The sequence below is a fragment of the Cololabis saira genome, chromosome 22 (assembly GCF_033807715.1).
Source record: "Cololabis saira isolate AMF1-May2022 chromosome 22, fColSai1.1, whole genome shotgun sequence".
Lineage (NCBI taxonomy): Eukaryota > Metazoa > Chordata > Actinopteri > Beloniformes > Belonidae > Cololabis > Cololabis saira.
The window spans coordinates 6,379,908-6,405,017 of record NC_084608.1 but is presented as its reverse complement, the minus strand read 5'-3'; the positions used below and the strand labels follow the sequence as shown (position 1 = coordinate 6,405,017).

Here is a 25,110-nt window from a genome sequence, read left to right as displayed (position 1 = left end):
CAGCAAGCAGCATTTTTGTGGTAAGAGCATGAAATCTGGGTCGTTTTAGTACGCTCTGTGTTTTTGTTTCACTTCTCCCTAATATTCTGACTCATCGTTCAGAGTGGGAACTCGGTGAAAGTGTGAGCTCATTCTCCGAGGCTTTAAGGCCAATGTGGAATTTGATTTAATTAAAAATGCTCTTGCATGAAAGAGGCAAGGAAATACGAAAAAGGTCTATTGGGAAGAGGCCGGGGTCCGCTGAGCTGACATTTACCAGTCCACGCATGGGTCCTCCAGGGGACAGATCTGCATCCAGCTCTCTGACCTCACCGTGGGCATCCATCCCCCCCCCCACACAGCAGCTAGAAGTGTAGGGAAACTCACCTCACAGAATATGTGTCATGTCTTAAGTCACTCCCGCTGCGCTGCGGCATTAAACCGGGCAGAGGGTAACACAAACAGACGAACGGCAGGAGGCAGCCAAGTCAAACAAGAAGGGAACACGTCAGCTCAGTCATGCTGCACATGTGCACAGATGCAGGGATGCAGCGGCGCTGGGGCTGCTTTCATTACTGCATTTCAAAAACACACAACTACCAGTGTACACAAGCAATTTAAGCAAATAGCTGTTCAGTTTGCATTAAAGCACTGATAACACCGCTGTCTTGATGCTCTTTGATTGAAAAGGGAAGAAAAACAGGCCACAAGCAGAAAATGACCCACTTAAGTCCACGTCATTGCCAGTTTAAACTGTTCATTTTGGTGAGGGAAAAGTGTCATCTAGTGACTGCTGAAGTTTCATTTGTTTAATGCTCGTTTGTCGTGCCGAGGCTGTATGGCAAGCCATAAGGGCCAAAAACCAGGCTTGAATGAACGCGCTGCCGGACAAAAGGGCGTACAAAAGCACAGTTTTGAGCACAAAAAACACCGTAAAACTGTCAGCACGCAGAGGTGATCCGGCTCTGCTCAGCATCCAGTCTGGCTGCAACAGAAGCTGCTTCCAGAACCGTTTCATGTCATGAAACATAACATCACAGATGCGACTTCACAGCGGGTTACGCCCACTGAGTGTCAGAAAGACTGAGTGACAGAAAGACTGAGTGTCAGCGTAAACGTTCAGTTTAGCAACTGGAAAATATCTAAAATGGGAAAGAGCTGTTGTGCGATCGACTGTACTCATAGATTTAGCAAGAAATCGGAGTTATCGTTTTACAGACCGCTGAAAAATAAGCTTAAGAGAGACAAATGGATCGCTGCAATTCACAGAAACAACTGGATTCCAGGCACGTTAAACGGTCAAATCATAAAGTTCGGTGTCCTCATCACTTTAATTTCTACAACAAATCCTGCCTTAAAGTAGGACCAAGCGTCAAGACTTTTGTAAGCCTTCAAGCTTTGCTTCGTGTATTTCCCCGGTGTAGAAATGAAGTACATATAAATATCAGGAAACTGGATTCGTGGCCAAACATTAATGTCCATGGACCACTGGTTCTTGGTAACTGTACCAAATATTAATGTCCATGGACCACTGGTTCTTGGTAACTGTACCAAATATTAATGTCCATGGACCACTGGTTCTTGGTAACTGTACCAAATATTAATGTCCATGGACCACTGGTTCTTGGTAACTGTACCAAATATTAATGTCCATGGACCACTGGTTCTTGGTAACTGTACCAAATAATGTTCATGGACCACTGGTTCTTGGTAACTGTACCAAATATTAATGTCCATGGACCACTGGTTCTTGGTAACTGTACCAAACATTAATGTCCATGGACCACTGGTTCTTGGGGTAACTGTACCAAATAATGTCCATGGACCACTGGTTCTTGGGGTAACTGTACCAAATAATGTCCATGGACCACTGGTTCTTGGTAACTGTACCAAATATTAATGTCCATGGATCACTGGTTCTTGGGGTAACTGTACGGGTCACTGTCAAGTCCAACTAACTTTAATTTAAGCCAATAATCAGCTGTTATCCCGTCTTCTCCACTAGTTGCAGCTGTTTTTACCACTCAGTGCGAGTAAGGGGGCTGGTCCAGTGGGGAAGTGTCTTCAATGCAGACCCTCTATAACGTATCTATCTACTTACCTATCTATGTCAAATCCTTTAATGTTTTTTGAGGACTTTTTGCTGTAATTTCTCACTTGAAAGAAGGGAAATCACCTGATGTGCACACATCAGGTCAAACAGACCCATAACGCTGTCAAACACACTGCCACTCAAGCACGTGTGCAGGAGGCCCACTTGTGCACGGACACAGGATTTCATGCGTTCAGGCTGGACTTTAACGTCTCAGTTGATATTTTAAGCCAATGCCTCCATCTGCTGGAGAGAGACAGCAAGAAGATGCTGCAGAGCCTCTCGGTATTACTTTTTACATCACGCAGGATTCACATTGTGATCTTGCCTGGATGAAAGTAGACACACACAGATTTACACACATACTAACATTATTCAGGAATATAACTGTGTCTAAACAACCAAACTGCCTGTACTCAAAAATAACTTTTTGCCAAGACAGACATGAGCACATTATAAGACAAGTTAGCAGGGCTCATGTTTCCATTCCTTTACCCAGATCAAATGCAATGAAAAGAACTTCTACTGTATGTCGAGACAGTTTTAAAGAGCAACTAAAAAGGTTCCTTCTGGGTACAGACATACACAATGTTTAATATATATGTTTAATATACATTTTGTGATGTACTGTATAGTGTATGGAATATACAGCTCGATGTAGTTAGTAATTGTGATAATTACCACTATAGTGATGTTGCTAATGTAATGATGTGGGTGGGGTTAATGGAGTGATGTAATTCTATTTATTTATGTATTCATGTATTTAAAGTGTTAAGTATTATAGAATAGAATAGAATAGAATAGAACTTTATTAATCCCACAAAGGAGAAATGTGCTCTTGCAGTAGCAAACATACACACTCAACAAATTTACCAATACACACGAAGTATGAAACTTATATAAAAAAAAACAGTATATCCTAAAAAGAAAAAAATTAAAATAACCAATTAATAGCTAAATAATTTAAAAAAAGAGCAATATAAAAAAAAGAGCAATGTACTAAATAAATACTAAACAGAAATACTAAACCCAAAAAAAAAAAAATTATATGACGTATATGTAAATGTACTTTAATATGAATGTACTTTTAATCTTCATGGACCCCAGGAAGACTAGCTGGCGTTTTGCGTCCACTAATGGGGATCCAAAATAAAAAAACAAAACAAAAACACAGCATGCTTGTGTCATTTGACGGAAGTTTATTTAAGTTTAAGAACTTTAATCAAACTGTCGATAAGTACATCACATTGCTTCCGCAAGCAAATAAACATGTGCCAGGTAACAAACGTTTAGAGCAGGCTTTTCAAGACTATATACCCTCCAGCAACGGATGCTGTCAATATGTGCAGGCAAACATCTCAACATATCATTCAGAAAAAAAAAATCATCAATTATTTTCGGAGGGAAGCAGAAAGGAGAGTTTTGTGATTTTCAGCTTATAGGATCCTTATATAAGTCCAAAATGACTTCAGGTGGTTTTTGTCCATATCGCTACAGGAAAAACACAAAAAGCTCGACCAGACTTCCTGAAACTAATCAAATATTCCTTCAAAATGAAAACAAACTTGATATTTTATCATGAAAATAAACTCCCTTGTACTGGTTTTATGCCATTCATCATTACTTATTCCACGATTGAGACGAATAAGGGGGGGAGGGGGGGTGCAGGCAGGTGGAAGCAGCAATTGGATGAGGGGGTTTATTTATTTTAATAAATAAAAATGGAAATGGAGAAGAGAGGAAGGGAAGAGGAGAGAAGAAGAAGGGTGAGAGGCACCACCCAGTGGATCATGTCGGTGCCCCCCTGCAGCATAAGCCTATAGCAGCATATCTACCACGAAGCTATATTTGAGACTAACTATTATAGTTTTGTTCCATAGCTGCAACTATGACTACTGACTCTAACACACTACAGTTTACACTACCTAGAGATTTACCAACACCAGCTAGAGGTTTACTAAACACTAACTATAGGCTTTACTAAACAGAAAGGTTTTAAGTTTAGTTTTAAAGGTTGAGGTGGTGTCAGCCTCCTTAACCCAGATTGGAAGTTGATTCCATAGTAATGGTGCCTGATAGCAGAACGCCCGCCCTCCAAATCTACATTTGGATACTCTAGGAACTATGAGTAAACCTGCACTCCGAGAACGGAGAGCTCTGCCAGGAACATAAGGAACATAAGGTAATATATGGAGAAGATAATAAAACAGCACATCATCAGAGCAACTGACACCATAATGGACCCACTCCAGTTTGCATATCGCGCAGGCAGAAGCGTTGACGATGCAAAAACCTTCATCACGGACTCCATTCACAAACACCTGGAGCTTCCTGACTCATCCGCCAGACTACTGTTCGCTGACTTCTCATCAGCATTCAACACCCTGCAGCCCCACATCCTGGCCACTAAACTTTCCTCCCACTTTCACCTGGATGACCAGTTAATCCTGTGGATCCTGGACTTTCTAACCAACAGGACTCAGAGGGTTCCGGTCAACAACTCTCTCTGACCTCTGCTCCACCTCCACTGGCTCCCCCCAGGGCTGTGTGCTCTCCCCCCTGCTCTTCATCCTCTACACCGATGACTGCAGAGCCACTCAGCCCAACCGCCATCTGATAAAGTACGCTGACGACACAGTTCTCCTGTCGCTGCTGTCAGGCCCCTCACAACATCATGGACCCGTTCTACAGGAGTTCGTAGAGTGGTGTGACAGCTCCCAACTGGAACTAAACACCAGCAAGACCAAAGAGATGGTGGTGACCTTTCCCCAGCAGACAGAGGGATCTGGCTGCTGCAGTCACCACCACCATCCACGGGAAGCCAGTGGAGTCAGTCGTGGAATACAAATACCTGGGCACCATCTTCGACAACCTCCTGAAATTCTCCGCCAACACAGAGGAGATTCTCAGGAAGTGTCACCAACGGCTGTACCTCCTCAGGAAACTCAACTCCTTTAGAGTCAGCACTCACATCATGATGACTTTCTACTACGCCTTCCTGGAAAGCATCATGACCTTCTCTATGACCTGCTGGTTCCACTCCCTCAGCATCCAGAACAGGAACAGACTGCAGAGCACTGCATCACTATGCTCCAAAATCATCGGCCTGCCGGTCACAACTCTGTCCCAGGTTTTTAACCAACAGGCCCTCAGCCAGGCAGCCAAAATCATCAAGGACCCCTCCCACATACTTCACCCCGCATTTCAGTTGCTCCCCTCCAGGTGGCGACTCCGCTGCGTCTCCTGCAGGACTGAGAGGAGGAGAGCTACTTTTGTCCCCAAAGCTACCCTGCTTTTTAACTCCAGCTGCTAACCACCATCCCCACATCCACTGACCCCCCCCCCCGGACTACTCCATACTCCTGTTACATTGTTTACATCCACTGTCGACACTTTACACTGACACTTTATATTTTTATTTATACCACTACTGTCATGTACATTTACATTGTACATTTACATGTACATTTTTTTTGATATTCTTATATTTATATATTTTGTACATACGAGACATGCCTCATTTATCTGCTTTTATTTTATTCTATTATTATTCTTTTTGGTACTTTCAACGTCTTGATGCTCAGTTGTTCTTGCAATTGCCCCTCGGGGATAAATAAATGTTTCTGAATCTGAATCTGAATCAGGTCTTGCAAATAATGCGGAGCTAAGCCGTTTTGGGCTTTATATGCAAGTAATAAAATTTTAAATTGGATTCTGAATTTTACGGGTAGCCAATGGAGCGACGCTAACACTGGAGAGACGTGGTCTCTCCTGCTGATTCCTGTCAGCACTCGTGCTGCTGCATTCTGGATCAGCTGGAGCCTATTCAGCAAATTACTTGGACATCCTGCTAATAACACATTTGCAGTAATCTAGTCTAGAAGATACAAACGCCTGAACTAGTTTTTCTGCATCACTCTGCGAGAGGATTTTCCTAATGTTTGCAATATTACGGAGATGGAAAAACGCTATTTTACAAACCTGATTAACATATGGTTTAAACGACAAATCCTGATCGAAAACAACACCAAGGTTTCTCACAGTTGCACTGGAAGCCATCGCAACACCATCTAATCCCTTCCTAAGATGCTCTGGACCAAGAATGATAACCTCTGTTTTATCTGAATTTAGAAGCAGGAAATTTCTGGACATCCAGTCCTTGATGTCCCTAAGACATGCCTGAAGTTTAACTAACGGTTCTGTCTCATCCGGCGTTCTAGACAAATAGAGCTGCGTATCATCAGCATAACAATGAAAGTTTCTTCTCTAATTCTCGTGATTTTACTGTTAAAGAAGCTCATAAAGTCTTCACTACTGAGAGCTGCAATGTGAACCAGACTCCTGCTCCGAAGTTAAAAGTTGGGACAATGACTCTAACTACAACTTCAAATTTTTTGCAAGGTGTTGTGAAAAGACAACGTGAACATATTGGAAGTATTATTAGACCTCAGTCTCATAAAAATGTCTGTGCGGCGCTGACAATGCATGTAGATGTGCACTGAGACAAGAGCAGTAGATTACTGTTCTGCACTTCTTGCAGTATTATTGGCAGGCAGTTACAAAAAAAGTGCATGCTGGATCTCTGCAGATCAATATACTACTCACACCTCTAGCAGCTTAATATTAATGGCTGCAAGGGATTACTGTAACTCATTTTTTATGAGAATGTTCTGCTTTGTCTGAAACCTGAGAAGTCTGCAGTCAGCGGATGATGATGATGGATGGATGGATGGATGGATGGATGGATGGATGGATGGATGGATGGATGATGGATGGATGGATGGATGGATGGATGGATGGATGGATGGATGGATGGATGGATGGATGGATGGATGGATGGATGGATGGATGGATGGATGGATGGATGGATGGATGATGGATGGATGGCTGCATGGATGGATGGATGGATGGATGGATGGATGGATGGATGGATGGATGGATGGGTGGATGGATGGATGGATGATTGGATGTACGGATGGATGTATGGATGGATGGATGGATGGATGGATGGATGGATGGATGATGGATGTATGGATGGATGGATGGATGGTTGATGGATGATGGATGATTGGATGTACGGATGGATGTATGGATGGATGGATGGATGGATGGATGGATGGATGGATGATGGATGTATGGATGGATGGATGGATGGTTGATGGATGATGGATGATGGATGGATGGATGGATGGATGGATGGATGGATGGATGGATGGATGGATGGATGGATGGATGGATGGATGGATGATGGATGTATGGATGGATGGATGGATGGTTGATGGATGATGGATGATGGATGGATGGATGGATGGATGGATGGATGGATGGATGGATGGATGGATGGATGGATGGATGGATGGATGGATGGATGGATGGATGGATGGATGGTGAGTTCACCAGCAGTTCTCCAGAGGGAGTTGTATCCACTCTCACCAGCAGACCCCAGTATTTCTCTTCTGCGCTGAGCTCAGCTCTCCGCCCGCTCAGCTCTCCGCCCTGCTCTCATGTGATGCTTTTGGAAAGAGGAAGTGTAGGCGCAGAATACAGATAGCACAGAAACCCTTGAGGTATCTCACCCCCTCGGGATTTCCTGAATCAAGATCAGCCGTCGATACGGCCCACGATGGATCGTGAACGTAGAAATGATGATCAATTATATTTGTAAAGCACTTTTCTAAACATTGTGCTGATCAAGGCAGATAATTCAATTCAACCCAACTTTAAAAGCACCCAAATATAGAATTAAACTCCAAATTAGTCTAATTAATATCAAGGCAATAAAAATAACCACAATGATGATGATGATGATGACTTGGATTTATATAGCGCCCTTCAAGGCACCCAGAGCGCTTTTACAGAGATCACAATGGTGATTGCAGAGCGAAGGAAACCAACAGATGCGTTCCCCCGTCCTGAGCAAGCACCAGGCGACCGTTGAGAGGAAACTCCCCTCAACAGGAGGAAAACACAACACGCTTTATGAAAATGACTAGATCAGGGGTTTGCTAAAACAAGTATTCAAAGAAATAACCATGCTTTCTTTACTTCAACATGGGTGGAGTGCCAGAGGATGAAACGTGAGGGCGGGTACTTTGATAAAGTCATTTTGATCAAATTGGTTATCAGTAGATGAAGCTGCATTTTTGTGCTTTACATATTTGACATGTTATTATCTGATGGTGTCTTTCGTCAAAGCAATCCCCAAAAATATCAACACACTCTTCTACCAGACACCCACATTTCTTAATCTCACTTGATCATGCAGATAATTTCCAGCAGCTGGAAAATGTCACATTAAATTTGTGTGACGAAGCTTGTAGAGCTCATGGAGACGGATGGCTGTGACCTTTGTTTGAAGAAGAGCCTTCAGCTGACAACATCAATGGGAAAACAACCAAATATATCTTTTCATTTTCATTTTTATTACTTAAGTTGTCAAATCCTACACAAATATTCTCATTAACTTCATCATTTAGAAAATTACAGACAAACAACATGGAGTATTTGTTCTGCCGTGGGTGTTTTCTGCACTTAATACCACAGAAAACAGAAGTAAACCCGTCATTAACTGCTTCACATTGTGGACACCAAACACATCACACGTGCGTTATTTACAAGTTTAATTTGCATAGCATTACATCAATATTGGTATTCCACAGGAATTAACAGAAGGAAGTCCACGAAGAACCAGAAATCATGCAGTACATGTCTGTGTAATGCACACATACTTAAACAGCTTCCACGTTAAGACATCAAATATTTCTGTCAAACAACTTCACGAGGAAAGAAAACAACATCCATGTGTAGTTCCACCCTTGAATAAAGCATAAACTGGTCATATATAAGGTGTGCTGCTCCACCACTGTCCTGCAGTGCTGTCCCAGCAAGGGAATGATCTATAATCAGTAATATATAAGAGATGTACCCTTTTAAATCCTAATAAAAAAAAAAAAAAAAAGATTTCCTCACAAATCACTACTGTGTTGCTGGTGAGTTTCACTTCCTCTCAAAGTTGATCCCGTGTTTAAGACCATGTTTGATCTCAGAAGTCCGGTTGCAGGTATCAAAAGGAAAAAAAGCGTTGACTTTGGACTGGGAACCATACACTTGGCAACTAGCAATAATAAAGGACTAATAAAGAATCCATCCATTTTCTATACCCGCTTCGTCCTTTGCAGGGTCACGGGGGTCTGCTGGAGTTTATCCCAGCTAGTTTCAGGTGAGGCAGGGGTTACACCCTGGACACCAGTCCATCACAGTAACACATATACAGACAAACAACCAGACACACTCACATTCACACCTACAGGCAATTTAGAATCACCAATTAACCCACTATTCATGTTTTGGACTGTGGGAGGAAGCCGTACCTGGAAGCAGTGTTGTGCATGAACGAGTTCAAATTAATGCGTTCATTGAACACGTTCATTTCTGTGAGAACGTTGAACTGAACGCAACATATTTGCAAATAGAGAACTTGAACGTGAACTTGTTCATTCTGCAGATCAGGAACTGGAATTTTAACTGTTCAGATTATGTGAGTTTCAGTTTCACTGTTTAGGTCCAATTATTACAGAATAATCCCTCTCATTTCACCAGCGGGCGGCGCCCACATTTAAAATACTCGACGAGACGACAACTTTACACTACATTACCCACAATGCAGAGAGACGATGCAGACGCAGATGATTATCCTTATCATTATCTGCGGGAATTTTACACATCGTCTCCCAAAGAGTCCGACGGTAAAAATCTAACCTTTCTGTGACAATTATGTCCACCTGCGCTGAGAAAACATTATTGTAGTGAACAGTTTTAGGATAGGGGGGGTTTCATTCGTACTTCTCACCTAAAAATATTGAAATGAACTGAATTTGAACTAGTTCAAAATGAAAATGGTGAACTATGAATGTGAACTATTCATTTTTAAACTATGTGAACTGAACTTTGAACTAGTTCATGAGAAGTAGGAACTTGCACAACACTGCCTGGAGGGAACCCACGCAAGCATGGGAGAACATGCAAACCCTGCCGGGCCCGAGAGTCGAACCAGGAACCTTCTTGCTGTGAGGTAACAGTGCTAACCACCAAACCACCGGGCTGCCCCCTAATAAACAATCCTTCTAGTTTACAACAACAGAGTCATGTCAAAATGTTAAAGGCAAGTTTTAAAATAGCAGTCTATCATTGCCAGTGACTTTCTGACTGGTGTTGGTTGTTAGCCGTATTCTGAAGCGGGGGGTCCCGTCACCAGCTTGGAGTAGCCCGACAGAGCCCCCAGGTCGATGTACAGGGAGCCATTCCTCCGGACGTGGCCGGAGCCTTCGGAGTACAGAGAAGACTCTGCAGAGAGGAGACAAGAGGAGCATGTTAGATCTCAATCTGAAACTCCAAGAACGTACATTTATTGGTTTTGCTGTATTGCAGACAAAAAGGATTATTTCTCTTAATTGGAAGGAAACTATTGCAGCTACAATCGGTGCTTGGATCAAGGTTATGGCTCAATGTAGGTCAATGGAGAAAATAACATATACATTAAAAAACAAACTCGGGATGTACGAGGAAATCTGGAAACGGTTTAATCAATTCATTAAAAAAGGAGATATAGGGGTGCTTCTACGGGAGGAAAATGCAGGGCAGGAACCTAAATATCAGAGTAGTGGTGAAGCTCGGAAGAGGAAGGCTCTTGGAGGGCGATAGCAAAAGTGTAATTTTTGTTTATGTGTAAGTTTTGCTTATGTATATCTTTAATTTGCTAGAGGTACCACTGGACTGTACTTACAATACTGTCATATGATATTTTGTACTAATTTTGGACCTTTTAAGAAGAGAGATGCAAAGAGAGAATGGATGTGGGTGTCAGGGTTTGACATTCCCCCCAGTCTTTGAGTTTCTGTTTTGCCCCGCCTGTTTCCCATCTGCCCTGATTGTCTGCACCTGTGTCTCGTCATGTCTCGTTATCCCCTGTGTATAGCTGGTCTTGTCATTCCCTTGTTCCCTGTCGGTCCGTACTGTGTTATCCTCCATGTCTCCTGCCTGTTTTGCTCCAGTCTTTTTTGATCCCTGTTTTGATCCTGCCAAGCAGCGCTTTGTTTTTGCCTTTTCTGGAATAAATCCTTGGTTTTTGCAACTCCTGCCTCCTGCTCTCCTGCATTTGGGTCCACACCAGACGTGACAGTGGGTTGGGATGAGGGGGGGGGGGGGTTAAGTCAAAAGTTGTTGTGAAATGTCCTTTATAATAATATCCTGTGTGTGTGAATAAAAAAACCAATAAAGATATTGACTACGTTTCCATGCAGTCAATAAAAGGAGAACTACAGGACCAAGAAACAGTACCAGCGGGTCCGATTATCCGCCGTGCTGCTGTTATTGTTGTTGTTTTGAATTTGGATACAGGAAGAAGAAGAGGAAATGAAGGGAATTGTGTCATTACGTTCTCCGTGCGTCGCTGGTTTGATCCAGATATCCCAAATGATTAATTACCATGTATACAGGGATAACCCTGTTTGCTCACGCATGGAAACAGATTATTCCAAATGTTTCAGTAACCGGAATATTGACCTTAACCCGAACTTTGACTGCATGTAAACGTAGTCAGTGTTAAAAAAAAAGAGGAGCATGTTAAAACATGGAAAACCTGCATCTGATAACTAAGGACGGGTTCTGGCGTCGGCGCCGGGTCCTCACCCTGCGTGGTGTCGTGGTGCTGGCTCTGCTGGCGCAGCAGCGTCTGCGTGGCCTCCTCCAGGGCCGAGTCCAGGCTCCAGCAGCGCGGCTGGTCCTCCCGGGGGGGGTTGATGGCCTCGTCCTTCAGCAGCTCCGACGCCGAGCTCCGCAGCGCCGGGTTCCTCTCCAGCGCCCGGCCCAGGAAGGAGCGCATGGCCGCGCTGCAGTCCTGCGCTATGTCCTCCACGGGGGGGGCCTGCTTGTGGATCTGAGGGGGAGGCGGAAGACACAAAGCTCAGCTCACAGAACTAAAGGATTAGGCCACGTTTACACATAGCCGGGTATTTACAAAAACGGATATTTCCCCCTCTAGGTTTTGAAAAATACCATCATTTACACAAACCCGCATAAATAGCTGTTAAGGTGCTATGAGCAGCCAAACCTACAGGGGGCAGTGTAACGAGAAGATAAAGTCATGCTAGCCAATCAGAATCCTGGAAAAAAACATCAACAAATGACACGAGTAACTTCCAGTTACTTCCAAGATGAACGAGAGTCTTTTGTTTGGAGTGACAGAGAAGTGGAGTTACTTTTAAGTGTGACGTTAGAATATAAAACAGGTAAAATACAAGAAAATATTGACGGTGGCCAAACGAATTGTAAACACAAGTCGCACACATGACGCTGGTGACGTTTCTGTCTCATAATGTGACGTTCTGAAGCCTAAATGTCCGTTTCTCTCTGTTTACAAGCAAACGTGAAGACGGAGGTTTTGCAAATCTCTTTTTTTCTCTTTTTCAGAAATTATCATTTTTGGTGACTTTGAGCTTCGTTTTCGTGTAAACCAACTGCCAAAACGCATGAAAACACCACCGTTTTTGCTACGTGTAAACGGGGCCTCAGAGAGGAAAACAAGTTACATGGACGTGTATTTATCTTCGTTAAAAGGAGAATGTCCATATAACAGAACACATGAACATGGGGTGTTTTCTATTGTAGTAATACAAGAAAATAGATACTAAAAAAATCTTGTTTAGAAGAGGTAAAAGAAAAGAAAATTAAACAAAAGCAGGCCGTTTCAGGGAAATATACATTTTCCATTGCTCCCAGATGTCTTTCAATTCAGATTGCTGCATCCTCATTGAGAAAGTAACTCTTTCCATCACAAATACATCATAAATTATATTATACCATTCATCTATAGATGGGATGTTTGGCTTAAGCCATTTCTTTGTTATTGCTTTTCTTGCAGCTAAGCTCAGTATTCCAAATAAGTGTTTAGTTTCAGAACTTGCAGTGGTTGAACGTACAAGCCCAAGGAAGAGTTTGTCCCAATTAAAGGAGCATGAGGCTCTTTTTAAGAAATGAGACTCTCTAGCGCCACCCTTCACCACGACGGCCGTCGGGGGTACTGCAGCCAACAGTGAAGCCGGCACGGGAGAACGGGGAGAACGCACATGCAGCGTCATGTGACGTCACATCCGCAGCCCAGCGCGGGAAATTCGGGCCCAGAATTGCAGCACATTTTGCAGCACACAGCCTGTTCAAGGCAACGGAGAGATACACTAGAGGGCTCATTCGTTTTGGTTTGGAACGCTTCATCTGACATTATTACTAGAATACTTAAAGCTTATACTAATTTTTCTCATAAATCTTGCCTCAAGCTCCTTTAAATGCAACGTCCTCCCCAAATATAATCACTAGTTCTGGGTGAATGTTACGCCACAAAGTATTTATTTTTGGACAGGCCTTCCTGGGAATGACACGTCCTCCAGCAACTGGAGGAACTAGAATAGTGACCAATGTTGAGCTGCTGTGATAAAATATCTAATGAGACACTTCCAGCCCAATGATCTCCATGTATTTGAGCTTGTGATCCTCCACTGAAACTCACTGGGTTTTCCCCAGGTATCTTCTACCAGGCAGCTGTTGGTTTCCCTGTCCCATTTTTGTTTTATGTATACAGTATTTGCTGTTTTGATGTTTTAAAAGGAGAATGTCATGGAAAACTCCTCCAACAGCTGTGAGCAACACAAACAGGCTTGAAGTGCACATTAAGTAAAAAAAAAAAGAAGAATCAGCCCCAGGAGGTGGCTTAACAATGAATTACTTCCCCTGGCAACAGTTTCGTGTGGAAGTGAGTAACTGTCTGAATGTAAAAAAAGAAGAAGTTGACAATCAACTCAAAACCAGAAACGGCCCATTTTAAAGAAAAGAGCCATGTAATGGAACATTTTAAAAAGAAACTAAAGCATCAACTGGGTTTTGTGCAATAAGTCACACACAGCTTAGTCATTTTATCTCCTGACAATCTAGACTGCGGAGGGCCTGAATGAAAGAAAAACATGTCACTTTCCAGGGTTAGCCGGGCGTGCATTCCTTTTAGGTGACACCGGTCATGTAAATCATTGCATCTGCTGCTGATTGCTAACATGCAAAGTTGCAGCGAACACAAGGAACGACCGATGTTGACGAGAATGCCAATAATTTGAAAGGCAGATCATAACCCCACGGCTTGGAAATATCAACGTTTCCAAAGAAATTAAGTGGATGCACCGTTCTTTACGGTAGACAACAAACAACAAACAACAAACTCAGTTCACTCGGACCACTAAAGAGTAAGTACGTCCTCCAAGGTCCATGAAGGATCATATCCAAGACGTTTCAGTCCACCGAAATGGAAGTCTGATAGCACTGCAACAGATTTGCCCTAATTTTGTATAAAACTCGATGGAAATCCACGATCCAAACTAGGGCTGGGGATCGATTCAAATGTCAAGAATCAATTCGATTCTTAAGATTCAGAATCGATTATCACGCTATGATTCGATCCACTTCGATTCGATCCGATATTGATTTGGGTTAGTGTTATTAAAACTGTTTTTTCAGCTGTTGCATGAATTATATGACTATGTAGTTATGCAACATTAATAATAGTAATATATTGAGATTCAACAGCAAGTATTGCAGATAATGATGCTGTAAGGACCAATCAGCTCCCAGAATGCTGATAGAACTGCTTTCAGAAACATCGTGTGGGTCAGAATTACCAAACAGATCGAGGGAGGAAACAGAGACGGATGAAATCAGTTTTATTTTTTCCCATTTATGAGAATTTGGTTTTTAGCATTTTATGAAAATGTAACGCCAAGACACTATATAAAGAAAAGAAATATAGATAATTTATGCAATTATAACTGAAAACTTTAATGTTTTCATACATTTAAAGGCAAAAACATGGCACCAGTTATTCTCGTGTCCAACAAAATATTCCTTTTTTGGGCATAAACAAAAAAATACCAAAAGTTGTAATGTAAAGATGGAAAAAACAAAAGCATTTTTTTTTTTAAATCGATCTTTAGACATATGAATCGATTTTTAGGAATTAATATGAGAATCGATTTAGAATCGGAGAATCGATCTTTTCAACACAGGCCTAATCCAAACCTGTGAACAAATGAACCAACTCTGCTGACTCAGCAGCCGTTCGTGCAAAAAATATGGCAAAAAAAAAAGGCTGTTACTTACAATGTAGAGGTAGGAGGGGTAGGAGGTGCGTGGGTACCGCCTGACCCAGGGGGGGCTGGCCGTCTGCATGTGGATGATGGTGGTGCCCAGGCTGTAGATGTCCGTCTTAGTGCTGTGTCCTCGGCACAGAACCAGCTCTGGACTCATGTACATCTGTGGAATAAAAAGAACAAGAGTTGGCTAAATGGACTGAGTACATGAAGCCTGTAAGATCTGACTTCAATTGAATCTGTGTTTTTCGTGATGACCTGGGACATCATTTATAAAGCTCGCTTGCGCACAAAACAGAGCTTGAAAGATGCGCAAGCCACCTTCTACGCAAAGGTTGCGATTTAAAAAGGGGCTGGGGCTACCGGGCCGTTCTCGCATCGCCTTCGTACAGTGTCTGCCTACCGTTAGTTTTTAAACTGTAAAAAGTGGGGGAGACAAAAACATGATTTTGAAAAGTGGGGGGACATGTCCCCCCTGTCCCCAGTGTAAATTGCGCCGGGGCACTCACTCGCTTTATTTTATACTATTTATATACTTTTTCTACTTTTACTGTGACCACCAAATAATGTGGTTTTCCTGTCCTCCACCTCATCAACAACATCTCGTTCTCAGTCTCCGTGAAATTCAGTGGCACGACACGTTCATTCATTCTGACGCCAAACAGGCTGCAGGAAGCCGCTGCGCATGCTCAGTAGGCTCATCCATATGCAAATACTACTTTGCATTTCCCATTTATGGTATGAAGTGGGCGTGTAGAGGGCGGGATATGAGGTGAATTCACCTGCGCAACCTTCAAGCTGGACTGTGATTTATAAAGAGAACATTGCGTGCAAGTGTGCGTGCACACGGTTTTATAAATCCGGATTTTTTTTTTTGCGCCTGCCATTTTCGGCTTTTGGGTTTACGTGCACTTTTAGTATGAATCCTACACACTCTTTTATAAATGAGGTCCCTGCTCTCTACACCTGATACCACTCTAATACTGTACTTTATTTCTTTTTCATCTTGCGAAGCTGTGACGATAACGAGAAAAGAGCTCCCCCAGTTCTGTTGTTCATGTTTAAATGTTAAATGTTTAAAATCGTGGAAAAGCATCATGTTCAAAGACACTTGGACTTTTGTTTTTTTCGTTTTATTTATTTTTTGGATCCACCTTTCCCAATTTCATTGGAAACAGGTGGTTGAACTTTGGAGAAAAGACATTGCAATGGTCCAAGGAGTGAATGTAATGCTGTAAGCTATATGGAAACAATTGCTTTTTCAAATAAACAGAAAATTTCAAAGAAAAAAAAAGAACAAGAAAAAACAAAGATGTAAAACTGATTCAACTGTGTATTTTTGAGCTGCAGATTCTGATGGCAGAATGAGGAGTAAAAGCATTTCCTCTTTTACCAGCAGCCTTTCCATCCTCGGTGCAGAGACAACAAACAGGAAGCATGGCCTTGCAGTAAAAGGGGCTTTCTGCAACAAGCAAGCTAACCTTTTAGACCCGTGTGTGTCAAGATAAGCGATTCCAGTGTGTGTGTGTTAGACCAAACAAACAAGCCGAGTTCATCTTTATTTGTCTCTGCTGGAAATTCCAGTTTGCTGCTCCCAGTTAATGTACATTTGACTAGCCCAACAAAATTGTAGGCTCTGCCTCTCTTTCTCATTACTGCCGGGGTGTCTGGCCTGGGACTTTCCACCAGCCCGGTGAGGAGAGGCACGGGCAGCACGCACAAAAAAGCCACATGTGACTCAGAGGGCAGGTCAAAACATGGGAAAGCAAGGGCAATGCATGGTGGGAGAACCAGAGGATGAGAAATCCTAGAAATTCCCAAGTGCTGATAAAAACAATGAATTCTGCAGAGAGACAAACTGTTGCTAGGAGCTGATTAATCTGCACAGACGGTTGCCAGTCACTGACAGCACCTGTCAACCTTTAAAAAACCAGACAGATATGCGGATAAGTTTGTAAACTGATTTGTTCAGAACTCTGGGGAAGTCTGGCCTGAGTCAGAATGAGGAAGACTTGCTGCCTTTTATAGTAAACACGCCGAAGAGGAAGCTTTCGGTTACAGAAAGCCTGCATTCATGGGCCGCTTACACATCCGTAAACAGAGCGGCAGGTATTTAGGCTTCTCTTCCTCTTACCTCTGTCCCTCTGAGGTCTCGGGGAGTGTACGTGTCCTCGGTCATCTGCACGGCCAGTCCGAAGTCCACCAGCACCGCCTTGTCCGACATCAGGACAATATTACTGGCTGTAAAGAAAGAGCACAGGCCATTACCGAGAGGTAAAACAGAAACTGCACAGTATTTGCATTGCTCACGCTTCCCTGCACATGTTGGCAGTTGAGTTAATTAGTATCTAGTTTTATGCACGTCAGCTGGAAATGTAGTAAAGGGTTCTGAGTGAAAACCTAAAGGGGAACTCCTTCTTAGAAAAAGCTAATCCTCAAAATTAAAAACTCACTAAGAGAGATTTATTTAGGTTTCGTTTTTTGTACCACAAACCACAGAAACGTTTCGAAGGCACATGCGAGTTGCCTCTCTGGATAACACAAGTTCATGAGAAACGAGCTGGAATTTCCAGACTGACAGCCTTGAGGCCATGAAGCTGAATGCTGTAACTGCAGCGACGCTGCGCTCCGGCCAACGCCGAGAGTCTGAGCTTCTTTAACTCATGCCATGTCAGTCATTAGCAGAGCCTGGTCCGTGTGGTGGGGACAGGGTTGTGCATGAACAAGTTCAAATTAATGCGTTCATTTAACACGTTAATTTCTGTGAGAACGTTGAACTGAATGCAACATATTTGCATAAAGAACTTGAACGTGAACTTGTTCATTCTGCAGATCACGAACTGGAATTTGAACTGTTCAGATTATGTGAGTTTCAGCTTTGCTGTTTAGGTCCAATTATTACGGAATATATTTCACCAGCGGGCGGCACATTTAAAATACTCAACGAGACGACGACTTCACACTACATTACCCACAATGCAGTGCACACTAATATAACAACGGGCACCAGCTCCATGGCAACAGTGGCCCGAGCCCGGTGCATCTTTACATGACCAGAGAAGAGACAGACGTTGCAGACGCAGATGATGATCCTTATCATTATCTGAGGGAATTTTACACATCGACTCCCAAAGAGTCCGACGGTAAAAATCTAACCTTTCTGTGCAAATTATGTCCACCTGAGAAAACAAGTCTGAGCGTCTGCCTCGTCAACTTCACATTTGAACCTTCATGTGGAGTTAAAGCATCCGTCCAGTGTGAGGAAATATCTGCAAGTCCTTGACAATCAAACAAAGTGATCAGGAAAGAGCAAGAAGACCCAACAGCCCCAAACAACCCCAGTCACTGCTGCTCCTTCAGGGGGAGGATTTACCTGCAACAGGTAGAAACACTGATAATGGACTACATTGTTGGAGATTTACAGCCTCTGAGTAAAGTTGAAAAGCCACTAGGACAAACATGATTGTACAGTGAACAGTTTTAGGATAGGGTGGCGTTTCATTCGTACTTCTCACCTAAAATACTGAAATTAACTGAATTTGAACTAGTTCAAAGTGAAAATGGTGAACTATGAACGTGAACTGTTTAAACTATGTGAACTGAAATTTGAACTAGTTCATGAGAAGTGGGAACTTGCACAACACTGGGTGGGGACGCCTTCAAAAGCATCAAAAAGCACCCGTAGAATACTGTTAGTGTCCAATTTCAGCAGTTTGCGGTTGCTTTGAGAGTTTTTTTGTCCTTGTACAAAAGTGGCTTACAAGAACTGTCTCCTCCTGTGGCTTTAACTTTGACGTCTATAAAAGGTACTGTTATGTCATTTCCTCAAATGAAAAAAGGAAGAAGAAGAAGAAGAAGAAGAAAAGTAAGATCTGTCCCTCACGTTTAATGTCGTGGTGGATGACGTTGTGGGAGTGCAGGTATTCCAGGCCTCGCAGGACTTGCTTGGCCACCCAGATGATCTCAAACTCCCTCATGGGTCCACAGCTGTCCAGTTTCTCCAGGACCGAGCCTCCCTCGCCCGGTTCCATGAAAAGGTAGACACTTTGTTCCCAGAGCACGGCCCCGTAGAGCTCGGCGATGTTATCGTGTCGGAAGCGGGCCTGGAACTCCACGTCGGCGGCTTTGAAGTTCTCTAATGGGATCTGTGAGGAGGACGGAGGTGTCAGTAAACGCATCACCACAGGTGCTGTTCACGCTGCTTAAAACAGCCGCTCTGAAAAAAAAGCCCTAAACGCTCTCATATTCGACAAAAATATCTTGGCCAGCAGCGTTTGTTTTTTTTGTATATTCTATTCTGTTAAAAGGTGGGCAAGATAAGCTTTATGCTTCAAGCCCAGACCTTTTCGGTCAAATAATCACAATGTTGACCAGGGAAAAACCTGTGTTATCTTGTTTGTTGATTTTTGTTTGTGATTGACCGAAATAAATATTTACTAACTATTTACTAACTACTAACTAGGAAACATTTTTTTGACCAGAATTCTTAAAACCAGCAACATTTTCTCTCAAAAATAGCACTTTTTCACTTCCTTAGAAATTAGTTTTTGCTGTGTAATTGAAAGATGACCATTTCGGTTGCTTGGAAAGAGTTGAGAAGATGGTTACGATATATTGCACCTTGTAGCAATAGTTATTTATTAATCTGCACTGTGTACATACATATTTATATATATGTATATGTGTATATATGTGTATATGCTGTACATTGTGTTTATTTCACTGCATAAGCACTTCTGGTTGGATGCTTACTGCATTTCCCTGTACTTTTGAAATGTGCAATGACAATAAAGTTAAATCTAATCTAAAGCTGCAACAGCTGATTAAATATTAAACGGGAAGGATTTTGGCCAAATGCATCAGTCTTTAATGACATTTCTATAATTAAATCTTAATTATGGAAAAAAGAACACAGAGGTTTTTTTCGTCTTTTACATAATGATAAAGGTGCTATAAATAGAAAAAGTGCGATGCGTGATCAATACTTCAGTTATCTGCTTGAACAGCGGTAGTTCAGGCGTTGCTTGCTCGCTCAGGCCCGCTGTGAGCTCACTCTGTAAACACTCCAGGAAGTGTTTTCCTGTGTATTGCTAGTGGAGTGTGCACTCGTGAAGAATGCCACAAAAGGATTTACTTTCAACGGCACAAACCACCTTCAAGTGAAAGCGAAGGCGGAGCAAATGTCTCGTGCACGTGAGCAGTATTTGCATAAACAGAAAAGTACCGGCACAAGGAACTGGAGCTGCAGTTGGCAGAGAGGAGAAGTTTTGGCACCCAGAGCAAGAGTTTCGAGAAGTCAAACACGAGTTGCATTCCAGTCTCCACGACTCACCAGTTTGCAGGCCATTCTCTTCCTGGTGGCGATGTCCTGAGCCAAGTGGACTTTCCCAAACGAGCCCTTGGGCACGAGGCCACAGCCACGATCCTTGTAGGTCAATTTCCAAGGGAACAAGAGTACATCCATGTTGATCTGGTATCTGCCCTTTTTCACAGCCATGCCCTTCTGCAAAGAGGATGTTAACATTTAAGTGAAAGAAAAACACACCGCAGTTACGTCAAGGCTGATGCAAGACAGCCTTGGTGACAGCCAAAGGAAAAGAGATGCCCACCTTGTTGAGGAGAACTCCCATCTCCTGGGGCTGCGGCTGCACGGGCGTCGCCTGCATGTTGGACAGGAGATTGACAAAGGAGAGGAGGTCTGGCACCGTCCCGTACTGGACGCCCCTGACCCCGTCACTGCAGTCCTTCTCATGCTCCTCCAAAGCCCCCATCTCCCCTGCCTCTTCGTTCTCATCCATCTCTTCCTGGGAGAGTCCTTCTTCATCAAAGGATGAGCCCCGCTCCTCCTCTTCCTCCTCTTCCTCCAGCCGATAGAGAGTCTCTGCTGCGTTGATAATATCCTCTACATTCATATGAGCCAGTAAAAGTTCCAGTCCGGTGTCATATTTGTAATCCATCTTGCTTGGCTTGTCTTGTGCAATCTTGAAAATCAAAATACCATGAGGTCACATTTTTTCTCCTGATCAGTGAGCAGGCAGTTATTGGCATTTAAAAAAAAGAAAAGTTTAGAGACATTACACTGAGGCAGCAATGCTTTAATAAAGCTGCCTGAACAGAAAACTGGGAGGAGCTGAAAAGAAATGTTTCCCAGGCAAAAAGGGGCAGCATTTCGGAATAAGGCTGGGAAACCCCCAGGGCTATGGAGGATTTTTTGTGCCAAAATTAAATAAATAAATACATCATTAATTAATTAAATTGGGAATGAAATATATCATTAATTAATTAAATGTGTCATTAATTAATTAAAATTAGAATGAAATATGTCATTAATTAATTAAAATACAATTCATTTTAAGTAAAAATATATATTTATTGTTTCAGCATTTAATTAATTAATGACAGATTTAATTAATGATTTCGTGTTGCGTGTGAATCATGAAATGTAAAACTGCATTTAATTAATTAATGACACATTTAATTAATGATTTCGTGTTGCTGAATCATGAAATGTAAATGTAAAACTGTCAGTTTCACTCGTCAAACTCAGTGGGCGGAGCTAACGCAAATCTAGTGGAATCCACTGCTTTGGTCTGTACGGAGCCCTGGAGCTGACATGGAAATTATTATTGTTATCTCGTGCGCACGACTTTTTATCTCATGCCATTCACTTCAACATATACAGCTATTGATGCCAAGCATTTATCTAGTCGTCGATGTCCGATCTCGGGAAACTGGCTTCACAAACGACGTTTTAAAAGTGGAACTATTTCCAGAGGCGGAGTTGACACAAAGTGCTTTGATATTGTCACGTGAGCGTGCTGGACCAATCAGAGTGGCCGCTGGTCCAAGATCGCTGCCTACAGTGCTGATTTTATTTGTAGAAATAAGCTTTAAATTGCACTAAAATGACTACAAACAATGTTATATGTAAACGAAAATTAATCTGAATTATAAACCTAAGAGACCTGCTGAAACAGTGATAATTCTGTCATTAGACAGAACATTAGACAGTGATGATTCTGTCATAGGGGTTCTCCCTAATAAACCTATGTTAAACCTGCAATAATAACATGTTTTCTATTTTCTATTTTAATAGAGTTGTATTATAGTTATTATATATATATATATATATATATATATATATATATATATATATATATATATATATATATATATATATATATATATATATATATATTATAGTCATTATATATTATTATAGTTGTAATATTTCTGGTTGGTTTTGTTAACTCTGAGCTTTGTTGGTTGGTTTGTTAGTTTGCTGGTGGTTTTGTTCTGAACACTTTTCGGTATGCGTTCATTTTTATGTCTAAACATGATGCGCAGTGCCGACCCAATCAGAAACGGTACAGATATTTTGGGATTTTTATATATATATAAAAGAAATACATGACTTCACACAATACACGCGCTGGGTGACGCCTCCGCTCCGACGTCGTTGCTACGGCAACCCGTCAGATCAGTCAATGATGTGGCCCAGTCTGAACAGAGACAGATCCGATATGGACACTTGCTAAAAACAGTGTGGACAGTCAGCCCTGAAAATCGGATATGAGAAGGAATCAGATATGAATCAGATTTGCCAGCAGTCTGAACGCGGCCCTAGTTTATCGGAATGTGTCCCGAAGCCCTGCAACAATCCATTATGTGGATTCCATTTGCCTTGACTTGATGTGCAGGGGAACCAATCAGGTGTTTGGAATCCGCCCACTGAGTTTGACGAGTGAAACTGACAGTTTTACATTTACATTTCATGATTCAGCAACACGAAATCATTAATTAAATGTGTCATTAATTAATTAAATGCAGTTTTACATTTCATGATTCACACGCAACACGAAATCATTAATTAAATGTGTCATTAATTAATTAAATGCTGAAACAATAAATATATATTTTTACTTAAAATGAATTGTATTTTAATTAATTAATGACATATTTCATTCTAATTTTAATTAATTAATGACGCATTTAATTAATTAATGATATATTTCATTCCCAATTTAATTAATTAATGATGTATTTATTTATTTAATTTTGGCACAAAAAATCCTCCATACAGGGCAGCCCTGAATTACAATCAACTATACAGTATAGTATATACATGGTATAACCTAAGACCTGGAATGAGGCATTATGGCATAGAATTGTCAAATTGGTTTAATTCACCTACGAATTGTTACAGATTACTTTTGTAATACTGTATTTGACCTGGTCTTTGTACGTTTTGACTGTATAGAAACGTAATTCTTGCCATTGTAAGAATGAGATGTACCTGCTGTACTCTACTGCCCTTACTTTTTAACAACTTGTGCTTTTTATTATTTTAGAATCAGAATCACGTTTATTTGGCAAGGTCAGGTCAGACAAGACATGGAATTTGATTCGGTTGTTATCGCTCACTCTACAGAAAATAGGTAAATAGGTAATAGACAAATGACAGCTCTTATGAACATATATACAATATATACAATTTTAATTTTAATATACAATTTTATTTCATTTTATTTGTTATTTACTGTTTAATTGTGTCTTGCCGCTTTTAATGTTGATGTAAAGCACTTTGAATTACCTTGTGTTGAATTGTGCTGTACAAATAAACTTGCCTTTCCTTGCCTTACATAGACCTACAACTACTTGCAAAAAATAAATATCTGATTATACGTTAAATGACTCATAACTGAAGTATGCATTCTATTCAATATGTAAAAGCTATTTAAAAAGACATAACGCATGTGTGTCTTTAAACAGTTATTGAATAACTGCCAGATATTGAAAGACAGTTGAAGTTATCTTGGGGAAAACATGGGCAGGAGCACTCATTCTTTGCAGATTTGACAATTCTACAGCCGTAAAATCAACATAAATCCATGCGGCCTGAATGTAATTACAGTTATAGAAGAGTTAATAAGAAAAACTAAAGCAAGGAGAAACGTGCAGCAGTTACTTACCGCAGGTTAAGCGGAGCGTCGGTCTCCGCGCGGCTCCATGTCTCCGAGCGTCTGCTGGTTATTACTGTAGGTTATGCTGCTGATGCTGGAGGAAGTAAACAGAGGAAACTAAACAGAGGAAACTACGTCGTAAGCGCGTGGGTGTTGCTGCGCTTTCATATCAGCTGCCAGCCCCCTTTGCTCTACGCAGCTTTTGTTTTCCCTTCTCTTTTGTTTTGTAAGAAGAAAAGTCAGCTGGATTTGTTTTCTCTTTTTTTCCTTTTTTGAAAATGTTTTTCTCGTTTGCTTTCTTTCTTCCACTAATACAGAGTGTGATATAATAACATCACAGTATTTTTTTTAATCATAGAATAAAACAAATGAGTAAACTATGTGAATGCTATAATAATTTATTTCATGAGAAAAACACATTTATTTATGCATTCATACATTTATATATATATATATATATATATATATATACCTTCTTCTGAACCAATAAGCTACCTCATAATGTGCAATATTCTTCATCCATTATGTGCAATATTCTTTACTCATTTATGTACAATATTCTTCCATCCATTCAAGTGCAATATTCTTTCACTCATTCATGTGCATTATTATTCTCTCATTCATCCATTTTCATAGTGTATATATATTTATGTTAACTGTTTCTTATTGTGTTATTTACACAATAATTGTTATTGTCTTTATTTACATAGTTTTTGCATGTGTGCACTTTTGCAGAGCTGCTGCCTAATCTCATTGTAGCATTATAATGATAATAAAGGCTTTCTATTTCTATTTCTATTTCTATTATATGTGTATTTATTTATTTTTATATTTATGTATGCATGTATTTGTGTATTTATGTATTATTTATGCATTAATACATTTTTCTGTG

At 41.3% G+C, this 25,110-nt stretch overlaps 1 protein-coding gene across 1 annotated transcript; it reads right to left on the bottom strand.

Annotated features, from left to right (window-relative positions):
• Window positions 1-8,488: 8,488 nt before the first annotated feature.
• map3k8 (mitogen-activated protein kinase kinase kinase 8) lies at window positions 8,489-24,307 on the bottom strand. Its single transcript, XM_061713164.1, has 8 exons — window positions 24,228-24,307; window positions 20,865-21,236; window positions 20,588-20,758; window positions 19,139-19,400; window positions 17,390-17,496; window positions 15,266-15,418; window positions 11,759-12,005; window positions 8,489-10,414 (listed from the first exon to the last, which is right to left on the bottom strand). The coding sequence occupies exons 2-8, from the start codon at window positions 21,210-21,212 to the stop codon at window positions 10,290-10,292; spliced, it is 1,413 nt and encodes a 470-aa protein (XP_061569148.1). The 5' UTR covers window positions 21,213-21,236; window positions 24,228-24,307; the 3' UTR covers window positions 8,489-10,289.
• Between the last annotated feature and the right edge of the window lie 803 nt (window positions 24,308-25,110).